Here is a 13802-nt window from a genome sequence, read left to right on the forward strand (position 1 = left end):
AAATGTAACATGAATATTGTCAAGATGAAGGTCATTTTAAATGTGAAAAAAATAATAAATGGATGAATACTTCTAGCTGGATCATAGATGGGAGACAGTGAAATTATTGTACATTTTATTGGCATACTTTTATCTATAGATGCAGATGCTGGTGAGTCATAAAAATTGCATGTATGTATGTATGTATGTATGTACGTACGTGCGTATGTAGGAATTCTGGGAGTTGAAGTCCACAAGTCTTAAAGCTGTCAAGTTTGCACACCCCTGGGGTTTTTTTTCTAAAGGGTTAGGGGTGCAAGGGTCTTGTAACTTGACAGCTTTAAGACTTGCATGCTTCAAATGCCAGAGTTTCTGAGCCAACATTTTGGTTGCTAAGCAAGAGCGTTGTTAAGTGAGTTTCATCACATTTTGCAAGTTGGCCATGCCCACCCAGTCACATGTCTGCCAAGCCACTCCCACAAAACAGGCCACACCTACAGAAGAAGTTCTAAAAAAAAATGAAATCCACCACTGGTATAATCCCTCTGAAAGCAGAACAAGGATATGGGAGTTTTAGTGCTATTGATTTTCATAATATCTGGTGGATGGAAACTAAATTACTAGATGACAAGTTATTCATTTTGTAGTTTAAATCATTGTTTAAACTGCTAAATTGCTGAAGCAAACCTTCAATTCCATTCAGGCATTAGCCACACTACTAAACATAGAGGCTTTACTTGAACATATAGATTTTACTTGAATATTTCCTCTCCCAAGAGCATTAAAGGCATTGGAAGGTGTGTATATGGGAGATTAATTCTAAAATTACAGAAAAGTGGACATGCTATAAATTGTGAGAGCATATAAAAATAAGCAAAATGTAAGCATTAACCCATGTTTGAATCCGACCAAGTAATTTAATGGTAGTTCTAACAACACTAATATAATCTAGAGAACATCTCAACCATAAATACCATTACACTGTATAATTTTAAATATTTATTTTAATCAGTGATTTAATATATTACTCAAATTAAATGTGTTTAAGTATCACAGTATAAAAAGTTGGGCATTTAAAATAAAGGACTAACACAAAGTTTCTGAATTTGGGAAAAAACATTTCTTATAGTCTCATTTTTCTCTCCGTGCCGTCTCCACTGTTAATCATTTCTGAAGAGGCTCAGTAGCTATAACATAGTGTAATTCTTCATTTTACAATTTAGTAGGATTTTGAAAAATAAAACATAATAGACAAATTGGAAAGAAAAATATAAAAAATGAGGCAGATGTATTTACATGCATTTTACTTGAAACTCAAAAACTATATCATTTTGAAATTAAATCATGTTAGCAGACCTTCATCCAGCAATTTTAAGACCAGTGAAAAATATTTTTAGAAAAAGCATGGATTGAAGAGTTTTGTGATGATGGTATCATTGCCCTGGTTCTGTACTTTTTTAAAAAGGTTCTTCTGCTAATACAATTTAATCCCCATTGTGAAGAAGGATGTCACTATTTCAAGACCTGAACCACTTGGAGTAAACCTAGGAAAAATTATGTAGGTTTCCAAGCACTGGAAAAAGTTCTGTTTCTCTTTAACTTAGGCAAGAAGTGAAGCATTTCAATATAGCATCCCTTTAAAAGAAAAAGAAAAAAATAACTGTACAGCTTATAGATAAGATGCATTATTTTTAGGCTTTACCAAGTGGTAGACAAGTTAACTTCTAATTTAAAAACCCTTTTCCTCCATCCTTAATGGATGCAGAATGATACAATTTCAGACAACCCTTGTGTAATTTTACAACCAAGCATTCATTTTAATAAAAATCAACATTTTACAGCAATTGTAATGGCAATTTTAATTTGCTTTTGACTTCAAGTACCCTAATTTTATTCAAGGAATTTAATAAAATCAACTGAAGTTTGAAGCTTGGCAGCCTCATGCTGAAAACCAATGTACTAAATACAGGTAGTCCTCAACTTATGACCACAATTGAGCCCAAAATTCATGTTGCTAAGCAAGACATTTGTTAAGTGAGTTTTGCCCCATCTTACAACCTGTCTTCTCACAGTTGTTAAGCGAATCATTGCATTTGTTAAGTCAGGAACACAACAGCTGTTAAGTGAATGACTACAATTTGTAACACAGTTCTTAAGTGAATCTGATTCCCCAATGACTTTGCTTGTCAGAAGATCACAAAAAGGGGAAACCGGTTGGCGTCACAGCAAGAACAGCTGGAAATAGCAGAACTTTGCTGGGCTCCATGAAAACTAGCCAGTATCTGCTTGCCGGGAGACCCTATGGGGTCAAAGCTGCCATGGAGGGGTGGTAAAGGAAGGAGAGGTACTTCATCAACCATGAGGAAACCACAATTTCCTCATTAGGTCCAAAGAAAGCTCTCCCAAAAGGCAGCAGTGACGACGGCCATTTTTGGCGAGTCACAAGCTGTGACAATAAGATTTGTGCTGGAGCAGTTTGTGGACAGAGCAATGAAACTGGGTGAGACAACTTCCAACTTTTATTCTAGAGACCTAACCCAAGTAAAAGAATTTTAAAAAAATAATCTCCAAACGTTAAGAAAGTGGTGATTGGATACATGGAAAAAGAGAAAGATTGAAGACCCAGATGTGAAAGAAATACCCAATAGGAACTTTAAAATGTAGAAAGCCTGGAAAAGATTTAACAATACTTTCCTTTATTTAATGAAAATCCTAAATAAAACATATTAAAAAAGGGTCATAAAAAGATCACATGACCCTAAGACACTTCAAGTGTCATAAATGATTCAGTTGATAAGCATTCAAATTTTGATCACATGTCCATGGGGATTCTGCAATGGTCATAAGTATGAAAAATGGTCATAAATTTCAGTACTGTTGTAACTTTAAAGTCAAGGATTACCTGTACCTGCTACTCAGAATAGATCTGATTACCCCCAACATAAGATAATGCATAGACTTTTTAAAAAAAATGGTAACACTTACCTTGCATATGGGATGTATGACAGACTATACCTAAGAGGGGAATAAGAGAAATTATGTTTTAGCATCCTTTTGCAGCAATCCACAATTATTGTAACAATTTCATATAATTAACTATTCAGATTATATTTCAGAATAAAACAAAATATATACTGCTACAAGATTCCCAATTCAACCTTCCATTTCAGATTTTGTTGTAAGTGTAGAAATTCAAGAGAGTAAATAAATGCTATGCTATTGACTTATACATTTCCTAGAAAGAAGGCTTAATAAATAAAGATTTACTCCTCCCCATCAATTAATTCAAAATTCAGTATGAATATAAACAAGAAATTGAAGTTGCCCATTGGGCCAGGGGACAGATCTTGTAAGTGATGGCATCCCTTCCACAGTAGGAACGTTTTCTCTTGATGGTATGGAGGGGCCCTACTCTACAGGCATTCCAAAAACAAGGCAAAGTAGTTCTGTTCCAGAGTGCATTTGGCTCTTCAGTTAAATGAAAAGTGACTGTGATGCATTAGATTTCCCCCCCCCTGCTGATTTTTGTTTTCTCTCTATGTTTCTAATGAATTATTTTGAGATTTTTTACACCCTGATCAATCCCATTTGGATTGGGATGGGCTAGAAATATTGTTCAAGGAATAATAATTACTGTTAATAAATAAAGGATTGATCTATGGTAAATATCTAAAATGCCAAGTTTTTATATTATGATTATTACTTGTTCATAATATGCTATGACATTTCAGTGTGTTTAACCAATGTATTCTTTTCAAAGGAAATATAAGCTATAGTTATATACACCAGCTAGAAATTGTAAGGCACCCTACTTAGCATGAAATATTCCAGAACATCCAACAACTCCTATGTAAATATATACTGAAGAAATATATCAGTAATAGAAAGAGTACCCTTTAATCACTTTCTTGTTAAGGAATTTCTCTTTATTTATTTGTTAAATTTATTTACTGCTCCTCTTGTCATGGGGCTACTCTGGGTGGCTTAGTACACCTAGTACACAATAGTACAATGGAAAAAACAATAAAAAATGAAAACATAATTGCAAAACAATGAAACAATAAAAATAAGCTGTGCTGGCGCAGTGGTTGAATGCAATATTGCAGGCCTGCTCACTGTCAAGTTCAATTCTGACTGGCTCAAGGTTGACTCATCCTTCTAAGGTTGGTAAAATGAAGACCCAGATTGTTGGGAGCAATATGCTGATGCTGTAAATGGCTTAGAGAGGGCTGAAAAGCACTATGAAGCAGTATGTAAGTGCTGTTGCTATTGCTAAAAATAAATAATAAAAGTACAACTATACGAATTAAAAGATGGGTGGGTGGGGGTGGGGTGGGGTGAAGAAAGCATAGGTGGAAGATGGGGTCAGCTAATCAGTGTGGTAGCCACCTCTAGACTTTCTAGAGACTGTTATACTTTCAAAGCAATTCCAGAGTTACCCAAAACAATTTGAAAACCATTTTATAAATCCTTTAGTTCTAATAATCCACCATGTTTCAAGTCACAACTACAAATCAAAGTGACTACACCATTGGATTTACATAGTTTGTAATAATAAAGAATTGCATGACTGTAATAAATGATAGGAATTCAAAGAAAGCCTTACCAGGTCATTGCCAAAAACTGCAAAATGCAGAACAGCAGGGCTAATCCTTTCTTTTGCCACTAAGAAAATGAGGAAAAGAACGTGTTGAATTTGATGGTATTTTAGGAACAAAATATGGACCTTGTATTTCTGATTGATAATTAAGTGAAGCAGAAGGCCACATAATTTCACTTTTCTATTAGAGGGAATAAACAATATTAAGGTCACTCATGCATGCAGCCTTAAATGACATAATATCACTCAATCTACGCCTATTTAATAGAATAAAAAACTGGGAAAATTTACATTTGTGTAATATATTAACTGGGAAAAATTTACATGGGTAAAATATATTAAGCTAGACAAAATAAATCTTAAATAAGACACTAACTACAGCATCCAAATCAAGTAAATCCATGTGGAAAAGTACAAAAAGTTTGATTAATACTACTTACCCAAAATGCAGCAAAAAGCGTGAGGATCAAAGAAAGCTGCCCAAGACAAAACAAGAACGAGATCAATGCATATATAAGTCGGATAGGGTTTGCAGTATTGTTAGTCCTCGAGCTACAACTGCAGTTGGGATCAGAATTTCTGTTGCTAAGTGATATAGTCATAAATTGTTAACATCTGATGACTGCATCGCTTAGCCCTGTAGTTTTCACTGCCCCTGTTAAGTGAGGATAGTGGGGCATTAAGTGAGCACCTCCTTGCAGCTTCCTGTTGGCTTTCAACAATCAGTCTTTGGGAAGCTGGCAGGAATTTCCAAATCCCTGGCAGCTTGTAAGGAAGCCAACAAATGACTTTGCTTATGGGAAGCTGCCAGGGAAAGTCACAAATCATGATCATGTGACCACAGGATGCTGCAACCATTGTAAGCCAGTTGTCACCATGTAGCCACCTATGTGGTGGAAATGGCTAGAATGTTGAGAACCAATCATAACCCCTGCTCATACAACGCCGGAACATTTGTTGTACAAGTGGTTGTTAAACTTGTGTTCCTGTATTGTCCTAGAACCTACAAAAGATTCACTGCAATTCTCAGGAAGTTTTGCTACTGATCAGTAACTCTAGCTCATCATCCGGAGAAATTTCCTGAAAGGGAAAATACATATCAACCAGAAAAGATATTACTTGATGAATCAAGTAAGTCCAGTCATTCTGCTAATGTTAAGGTAATGGAACTGATAAACCCTTTCTAATTATCAGTATGCAACCAGAAGCATCGGAAGGGACAAGCGGGCAAGTGACAAAACATGCAGTGCAGTCCACTGCTTAAGTATTTGAGTGCAACATGTTTTGTAATTTTGGTGACATTGTATTTATGAACGGACACTGATATCTAGAACTTATAAAGTTTCTTTTCTTGATTTTAAACAAGCATAACTTACCAGCATAACAATTGTTACAATTAACCTTGTTGGTTCAAACATCTTTTTCAGCTGTTTCACTGGACCCATCAAGAAGCAAGTACTAGTGTGGGGGAAAAAATAGGAATTAAAAAAAATCTTCTGTCGTGGCTATAGGCTAGGGTCACCCAGTCCCTTTGTGTCCATTTATGACTATGACAATTGATAGAACCCAATGTTTCTCCTTCATTCCACTCTATATAGCCTGTCCAGCTCTGGATGAAAATTATACAGAGCAAATGTTGAGAGTATATTCAGGCGATGGGGAGAGAAACTGTTCCCTCCCAATATATGAGTTGAAATTACATTTATTAATTAAAACGTACAGTTGTGTCCTGTCTGCTATTCTTTTTTACATCTGGTAATTGTACAGAATAAATTTCAAAAGAGCCCAGTGCTATATACAGAGAATTATTTGCACTTTGCAAGTAATGTTGAAACATATCAATCTCATAAAAAAGAAAAGACTACAAAAAGATGATACCTGGCTAAAGCAGCAATATTTCCCAAGGTATAGAACACTGCAAAGAGTTTTAGTCCACCTGGAAGCCAGAGCAATCCTGTCCCCTGCATATATACAATTAAAGAAGCCAACCATGAAGATATTTATAGTTTTATCAAACCAGAAATCAAGACCAATTATTGGAGCATTATACTTTTCTAATAACTGAATATCCTGGGTCACCAAGTGTTGTTAAGTCTTGGTGGACAACAAATGAAACCAATCTTTATTGAAAAGAACTAAAAAAAAATATTAATGTATTAAGTCCAATTTACAAAATACAGGTAGTTCTCAACTTACGACCACAATTGAGCCGAAAATTTCCATTGCTAAACAAGACAATGATTGAGTTTCGTCCAATTTTGTGCCCGACTTCTTGCCACAGTTGTTAAGTGAATTGCTACAATTGTTAAATTAGTAACGTCGGGCTTCCCCATTGACTTTGCTTGTCAGAAGGTTGGAAAAGATGATTGCATAACCTCAGAACACTGCAATCGTCATAAATGCATGCCAGTTGCCAAGTGACTGAATTTTGATCACATGGCCATGGGCATCCTGCAATGGTTGTAAGTGTGAAAAATGATGTCACTTTTTTCAGTGCCATTGCAAGTTGGAATGGTCACTAAATGAATGGTTATAAGTTGGGGACTACCTGTATATACAAATTGTTCTCATTGTAATTCATGATTTTGGGAGAGAGATGGATTTCAATAGATCGGAAATTGAAAAGAATGCCCTGTATGTATAGAAACAGAAATATTGTAGAGAACAAGGTTTCTAACACACATATCCACAATCAATTAAATCTTAAAACTATGTCTGACTGAAATTGATTCCTGTGCCTTAAAGATAACCTGAATCCTGAAGCAAAGTCCTCTGCTCCTTTGTCCCTGAACCTCTGTCAGTCTCTGGGGATAATTCCAGCCATTAATCAGAGCTGTTAGATTAAAGTACACCCAAACTCAAGCACTGTTATCTTCTCCGCTTCCCCAGAGTTTGCTTTAGTTGTTAAAAAAAACAAAAGCTTTCCCCCCAAAGCTGCAAGAAGATCAGGAGCATTGGCCTTTGGTTAATGGCACAGAAGCCAGCCTCTCCCAATGGTGCATTTGAGTGAGATGAAGGAATATGTAGCCAAAGTCACAAACTGTTTGGCTTTAGACTGGAAAGAAAACAGTAGCATGGTGACTAGATTAAAAACATTGCATAAACACAAACTGAGGGAATAATAAATACAGAGACTAATTACAAAAAAATAAATAAAAGCAGAGACTAGTTACTGTACAGCAGTTTAAGAGGAAGAAAGCAGCAGCACCGTTCTGAAAAGGTCTGCTATCCAGTATTATATGGAATACTAAGAAGTGATCAAATCAGTTTCTGTAGCTTGACTGATGAAATCAAGGTTAGGTCTGCTGCAGATAATTCTATTTAAGAATAATTTGTATACATATACACACACAAAAATTATATATACATACATACATACATACATATCTGTAACTTTTACATATGCTTTCCCTAACCCATATGCTCTTCAAACATATTGGCCTATAATCTTTGGCATCCCCAAACCACCATAAATGGCATTATGTAAGATTTGATTTGTGATCCAATACATGTAGAGATCTTGAAGGCTGCCCTGTAAGGTTAGAAATGTTCTCTTCTGATTGCTTTGTACATAAATGATATCCGACACACAGAAAATCTGCATCCTGGGAGAAGCTAGTATTTCGATGTGGCAAAGTACTAGAGGCTACACTGCGTACTTTTTTCTAATGTATTGACCAATCATTCGATACCAACTCCATATATCAATACAACATTTGTCCAAGAACAGAGATTAAATATAATTAAGGGGATTTTTTTAATGTGTTTTGTGAAATATTTACTTACAAGGAGAGAACACAAAATGCCGCTTATAAAACATATTGCAAACCATTTCACGCGAGTATTAAAACTCAAGGATGATCCATCAAGGACCTATGGGTGAAGAAAAAAAGAAATCAAGATTTTAACAGGACGGAAATTTTTAGTAATAAAACATTACCAATGCAAACATTAAAATGCTCAAATAACTGTAAAAGGTAGATGCTCTTAAAACCTCAAATATTCTTCCACTTCACAAATTGATTTTAAAAATGTACACTAACTTTATATGTAAATATTTATTAATTTTTCCAAAGACAAGTTTGCATGCTCACTTTAAAAGCCTAAAAAAATTAAATGAAGAATGAATCCTGGCAGATTAACAAATATCTTAATTATGTAAAATAAATGAAGTAACAACCACTAGAGATTATATATTTCTATTTGATTTACTATAGTACGATGAATAAAATACAGACTAACAGATTTAGAATGTTATTTATTGGTGATAAAAGTTCTTTTTCACATTTCCATTTTTAAAAATTATTCATTATAAACATTAAGAACAAATGAATGATAACATAGTATTTAGGCAGGCACCACTTTCAAGCATGTAATTTGTTTTTCAAATAATTCTTTTGATATATTTAAGAATATACATATAGAAATTAAATAGAAAAAAGGATATTCTAAAATTATACACACGTCATATATGTATACACCTCAATCAAGTTATTCACTTGATAGCTGTATATATAAAATACAAATCAGAACAAAAATTTAATTCCATTATTAAATTAAGTACAAGTGATCAAAATTTAATCCTTACTTTACTTTCATTGAGCATATGTGAATGCCATTACTTGCGTGATGATTATATATTATACTGTGAATATACTGTATATTATCATCATCATCATCATCATCTTACTACAAAATATCTAAGGACTTTATAAGAAAAACTACACAAATAATACACATTCAACAAAAACATACAAATAAATTATCCATAATGTAATAAAAAGTAATGAAATTCATCAAACAACCAAATTAATATTGAATCAAGGCCAAAATGCCTTTCAGTCAAATTCTGCATCAGTTGCTTTAAAAAGATCCTTCCACTTGATGGATCAACAGCTGGCCTAGCAGCTTAAGCTGGAAACCCACTCCATCCGCAGCCATGGCCACGAACCCTAACCCTAATCCTAACAATCAGGTAGGTGTAATTAATAAAACTTTCTCTGTGATTTGCAAGGCAGCAATTCCTAAAACCAGATCTTAATGCTCAAGAACACAAGCAGACACTTACATACAATTTTCAAAAATGTTGCAGTGACTAAAGGCAAATGATTAGATGTGGTTCCCCTTATCCATAGTAATGAATGGGAAGTTTCAAACTGTAATAGTATACAACTTACCTTTTCCAGTCCAAATCTTTATCCTTATATAGGCAGCACAGAGAAAATAATATTAAAATTTTAACAAATGTTCATATAGGAAAGCTGTTCTTTCCTGAAAAAGGTCTACACATTTCTTAATGTTTAGATATTAAATATATATTTAAATAAATAAAATAAATATATCTAAGAAAATGCCCCCCTCCCTAGTCCCCTCCAATGCAAATCAGGAGATTATGGACTGAGGGAACAAATATTTACTTAATTATAGGAGGGAAGATAATTGCTACAACATAGTTTAGAGTACAGTACATTATGATCCAATACTAAATTGGCCAGCTCTGGGCTCACATGACATCCTGAAGTTAAAAAATGAACTAATTAAACATATTATGCAAACAAACTCACAAAAAAACCCACTCTGTGGTTGCTCTGAAAAAAACCCATGTTGGAAAAATTAAGAAAGAATTGAATACAAAACTGGTATTACCAAAATGCCTTTGCATAAATTTTTATTGTAGCCAAACATTTGGAATATTATGCTATATAAAGTTCTGGTCACAGCAACTCAAAAGCAATATTGCAGAATTTTAAAAGGAATAGAAAACAGGAAAGCAGTGACAGAAATACAACAGCTCCCTGAAGGAAAATTGAAACTGAACCAGCTTAAAAACATACAAGAGGGGCATGATAGAAATGTATAAAATATTCATGATATGAAGAACTCCCCCCCACTTTTTTCAGGTATTGAACCTCAAAGCTTTCCAGTACAATTGAATGATAACAATTAGAAAATATAAATAAAAGTTCTTTGCATTGCACTTAAAACTAAAGATCTCATGATCATAAGATAATGCTAATAACATTTATCGAGATCAAGATTTTTAACTGATGTAAAATATCTGTCAATATGAATTACTGAGGAATGTGAATATCAGGATACTATTACCTCCATATTCAGAGCCAAGGTGGCGCAGTGGTTAAATGCAGCACTGCAGGCTACTGCTAGATCAGCAGGTCAGCGGTTCAAATCTCACCGGCTCAGGGTTGACTCAGCCTTCCATCCTTCCGAGGTGGGTAAAATGAGGACCCAGATTGTTGGGGGCAATATGCTGACTCTCTGTAAACCGCTTAGAGAGGCCTGAAAGGCCTATGAAGCGGTATATAAGTCTACTGCTATTAAGAGGATGGGCCCAAATGAATTAATTTTTATGTTTACATTATGCCTTTCTTCCATGACACTCAATTCTCCCATCAACACATGTAAAGGATTCCTATGTTGGATCTCTCTGATGGCATTTTTGAATATTTGAGTATTTTAATTCAATCAGCCCTGTTTAATTCTAGAGGCCTCTAGGGGGAAGGGACACTTACATTAAAGTTACTAATTCTTGGTAAACACCATGCATCATTTATATTATTGTTTATACTTTAATTCAGAAATAGGCAGAAAGGCAGGATGGAGCTTGCTACTAGGAAAAGATGTTGGGCATTGATAGGTGGCAAAGAAAATGTTATTTGAAGCTGTTCTTATCTTCAAAAGAGGGAAAAGACTAACTACAAATCCAATAAGGTTGGCAATGGACAAAACTGTGGAATAGATTAAGCAATCAATTTGTGAATATTTAGAAAGCAATGCATGACAGGAGGAAGCATTAATTTATCAAAAATAAATAACTCCACTTGAACTCCATTTTTGATAAACAGTCAGTTGATCACAGGAATGCAGTGGACATGGTTGTCTACAAAATTTTTCATGGAATTTTAATAGAAAAAATACTAGTCAGTTGATCACAGGAATGCAGTGGACATGGTTGTCTGCAAAATTTCTCATAGAATTTTAATAGAAAAAATATCAAAATATAGGCTGGACCATGCTATCTTATTTTCCCATTCAGCTGTGTCTGATTCTTGGAGATTGCCTGGACAAGTCCAGAAATTTTCTTGGCAAGGTTTTTCAGAAGTGGCTTTCCCTTACCGCCCCGAGATTGAGAAAAAGTGATTAGCCCAAGATTGCCCAAATGGCTTTATGTCCAAACAAGGATTAAAACTCAGTCTCCTGGTTTCTAACCTGATGTCTTAACAACTCCACCAGACTGGCTCTTCATGTTATCATTAGGTGGATACAAAGCTGTTTGAGTAATCATATCCATTAAGTGCTTGTGAATGGAAGTGATGACTGCATCAACCTGGAAGTGATGACTGCAGGGTTATAATCTGTGCAATATTGAATGGCATATGTTGTGGGGAGCTATGTCAGGTAGCAGCGCATGATCAAAAGATGAACAGGAACCAGCACTGTGATACAGTTGCAATAATGCAATCCATATCTACATTAAATAAGTACAGTGGCAAGACCAAGATAAGCCATTGTTCCCCTATTTGTGATGGCCATGCTGCATCTAGAATGTTGTATCAAACTCTGGGTACTGTATTTAGGAAAAATGATAGCAAACAGCTATGCATGCAGGAGATAGTAGTCCAGATGATAAGGGGCCTGAAAGGTTAAGTTTACCAGAAATGGTTGTGAGCATTTGGTACTTTTAGCTAGAAGAAGAGAAATGTCTAGTGAAACTTGATAGTTAACTTCAGGTTTTGGAAGAACTCACATGTGAAATATGGGTAACATTGTTCAGTCATCCCAGATACCAGGACAAAAAACAATGTATTTACAGTACACAAGGAAGTACATTTCATTACAATATCAGTAAAAATGTTTTTGACCAGAACAGCTGTTCAACAATAGAACAGATTGCCTTGTGATTAATCAGAGGCTGAATACAGATCTATCAAAAGATGTACTGCACTTTCTGAGGTATTTAATTTCAGCACCATATATCACAGCAGAAACTCATCAGACTGACATCGGCTTTCCAAGGTTTCCCATGGCTGCCTTTCCCAAAAATGCTTGGGAGGCCTAAAAACCTGATAAGCCCGGAAGCCAAAGCAGAGACCTACCATTCTGCTCATGGCCTTCTGAACAGAACCAATCTACATGATAAAAAGCTGACAACAGATTCACCCAGACCCACCACCCTCTGTATCTGCTGCCATAATGGAAAGAACATTTTTGAAGCTGAACACAAAAGCCGTTACAATTTGCACATCTTTCCCTCTTGTTTGCTAAAATAACACGTTCTCATTTTCACACAGCAGGCAATAACTTTTATAAAACACCTCCGACTTCGTTTTAATCAACCTTTTTTTAGCCCTATTGGGTTTTTTTTTGGTCCTTGCTGGCATTCAGATGGGTAAAAGCAGTTATGGCAGGAGGAGCAAAGAGACCCTTTTATCCAGCTAATTCAGAGGAGCCTAGAAGAGATGGAGCGTTTCCTAGCCTAGCGTTTCCCCTGTACAAATACCATACTCCGCACTGAGACGACCCCGCCTGCAGGGGATGATGGAGCCTATGATCCAGGGAATCTTGGATCTGGCCAAGAGGATAGACTCCATACGCAGCGGTGCCGTCCGTACTGCTCGCAACTGATCCTCCATTTGCGTTCGCGAGTTGCTTGCACTCTAGTAATGATAGGCAGGAATAGCAACGTTGTGTCGGTCCTGAGGAAGCGGGTCAATCCCGCCAGGGCGCCCCGAAAACCCGGCCAGAAACCTCGGAGGTAAACATTAAGGAGCTCTCTCGCCTATTCCCCCACCCCACCCCGAGCCCCAAGCCACACCTGCGCTGTCAGGCCCTGCTCCTCGTCGTCGTCTCCTCTCAACACCCGCCGCAGCTTCTCCATCGTCGCGACACAGCACCCGCCGCGCTTCTGATCCCTTCCGAAAGCAACCCTCCCCCAAACCCCGCCGAGCCTGAGCGCTTCGGTTGGAACCGCTCCTCTCCCCTCGAAGGAGGCGTCAAAACGGAAGCTGGAGAACGGAACCGGAAGTCATGGGGAGGAGGCGGGGAACATTCCTGTAAATGGACTGGCTGGCCTCCTTTCTGATTGCTGATGAATGTGCTTTCTGTTTTCTCCTAGGACAGTGTTTCCCAACCTTGGCAGCTTGAAGATGTCCGGACTTCAACTCCCAGAATTCCCTAGCCAGCATTCGCATTCGCTGGCTGGGGA

The 13802-nt window shown here is 36.4% G+C and overlaps 1 protein-coding gene across 1 annotated transcript; it reads right to left on the bottom strand.

Annotated features, from left to right (window-relative positions):
- Positions 1 to 965: 965 nt before the first annotated feature.
- On the bottom strand, positions 966 to 13620 carry SFT2D1 (SFT2 domain containing 1). The gene is made up of 8 exons (XM_032215780.1): positions 13413 to 13620; positions 8366 to 8452; positions 6458 to 6540; positions 5956 to 6037; positions 5020 to 5055; positions 4586 to 4644; positions 2965 to 2994; positions 966 to 1614 (listed from the first exon to the last, which is right to left on the bottom strand). Exons 1-8 carry the CDS (start codon positions 13473 to 13475, stop codon positions 1575 to 1577), a joined length of 480 nt encoding a protein of 159 aa, XP_032071671.1. The 5' UTR covers positions 13476 to 13620; the 3' UTR covers positions 966 to 1574.
- Between the last annotated feature and the right edge of the window lie 182 nt (positions 13621 to 13802).

The sequence above is a fragment of the Thamnophis elegans genome, chromosome 4 (assembly GCF_009769535.1).
Source record: "Thamnophis elegans isolate rThaEle1 chromosome 4, rThaEle1.pri, whole genome shotgun sequence".
Taxonomy (NCBI): domain Eukaryota; kingdom Metazoa; phylum Chordata; class Lepidosauria; order Squamata; family Colubridae; genus Thamnophis; species Thamnophis elegans.

What these genes read in the sequence shown, in the direction of transcription:
- SFT2D1 (XM_032215780.1), bottom strand. Translation starts at nt 13,475, where the DNA reads ATGGAGAAGCTGCGGCGGGTGTTGAGAGGAGACGACGACGAGGAGCAG. An exon ending in AGCAGGGCCTGACAGCGCAG is followed by an intron (nt 8,453 to 13,412) that starts GTGTGGCTTGGG and finishes CTTCACCCATAG; the next exon opens with GTCCTTGATGGATCATCCTT. An exon ending in CAGTTTTTGGCAATGACCTG is followed by an intron (nt 2,995 to 4,585) that starts GTAAGGCTTTCT and finishes TTCCCCTCTTAG; the next exon opens with GTATAGTCTGTCATACATCC.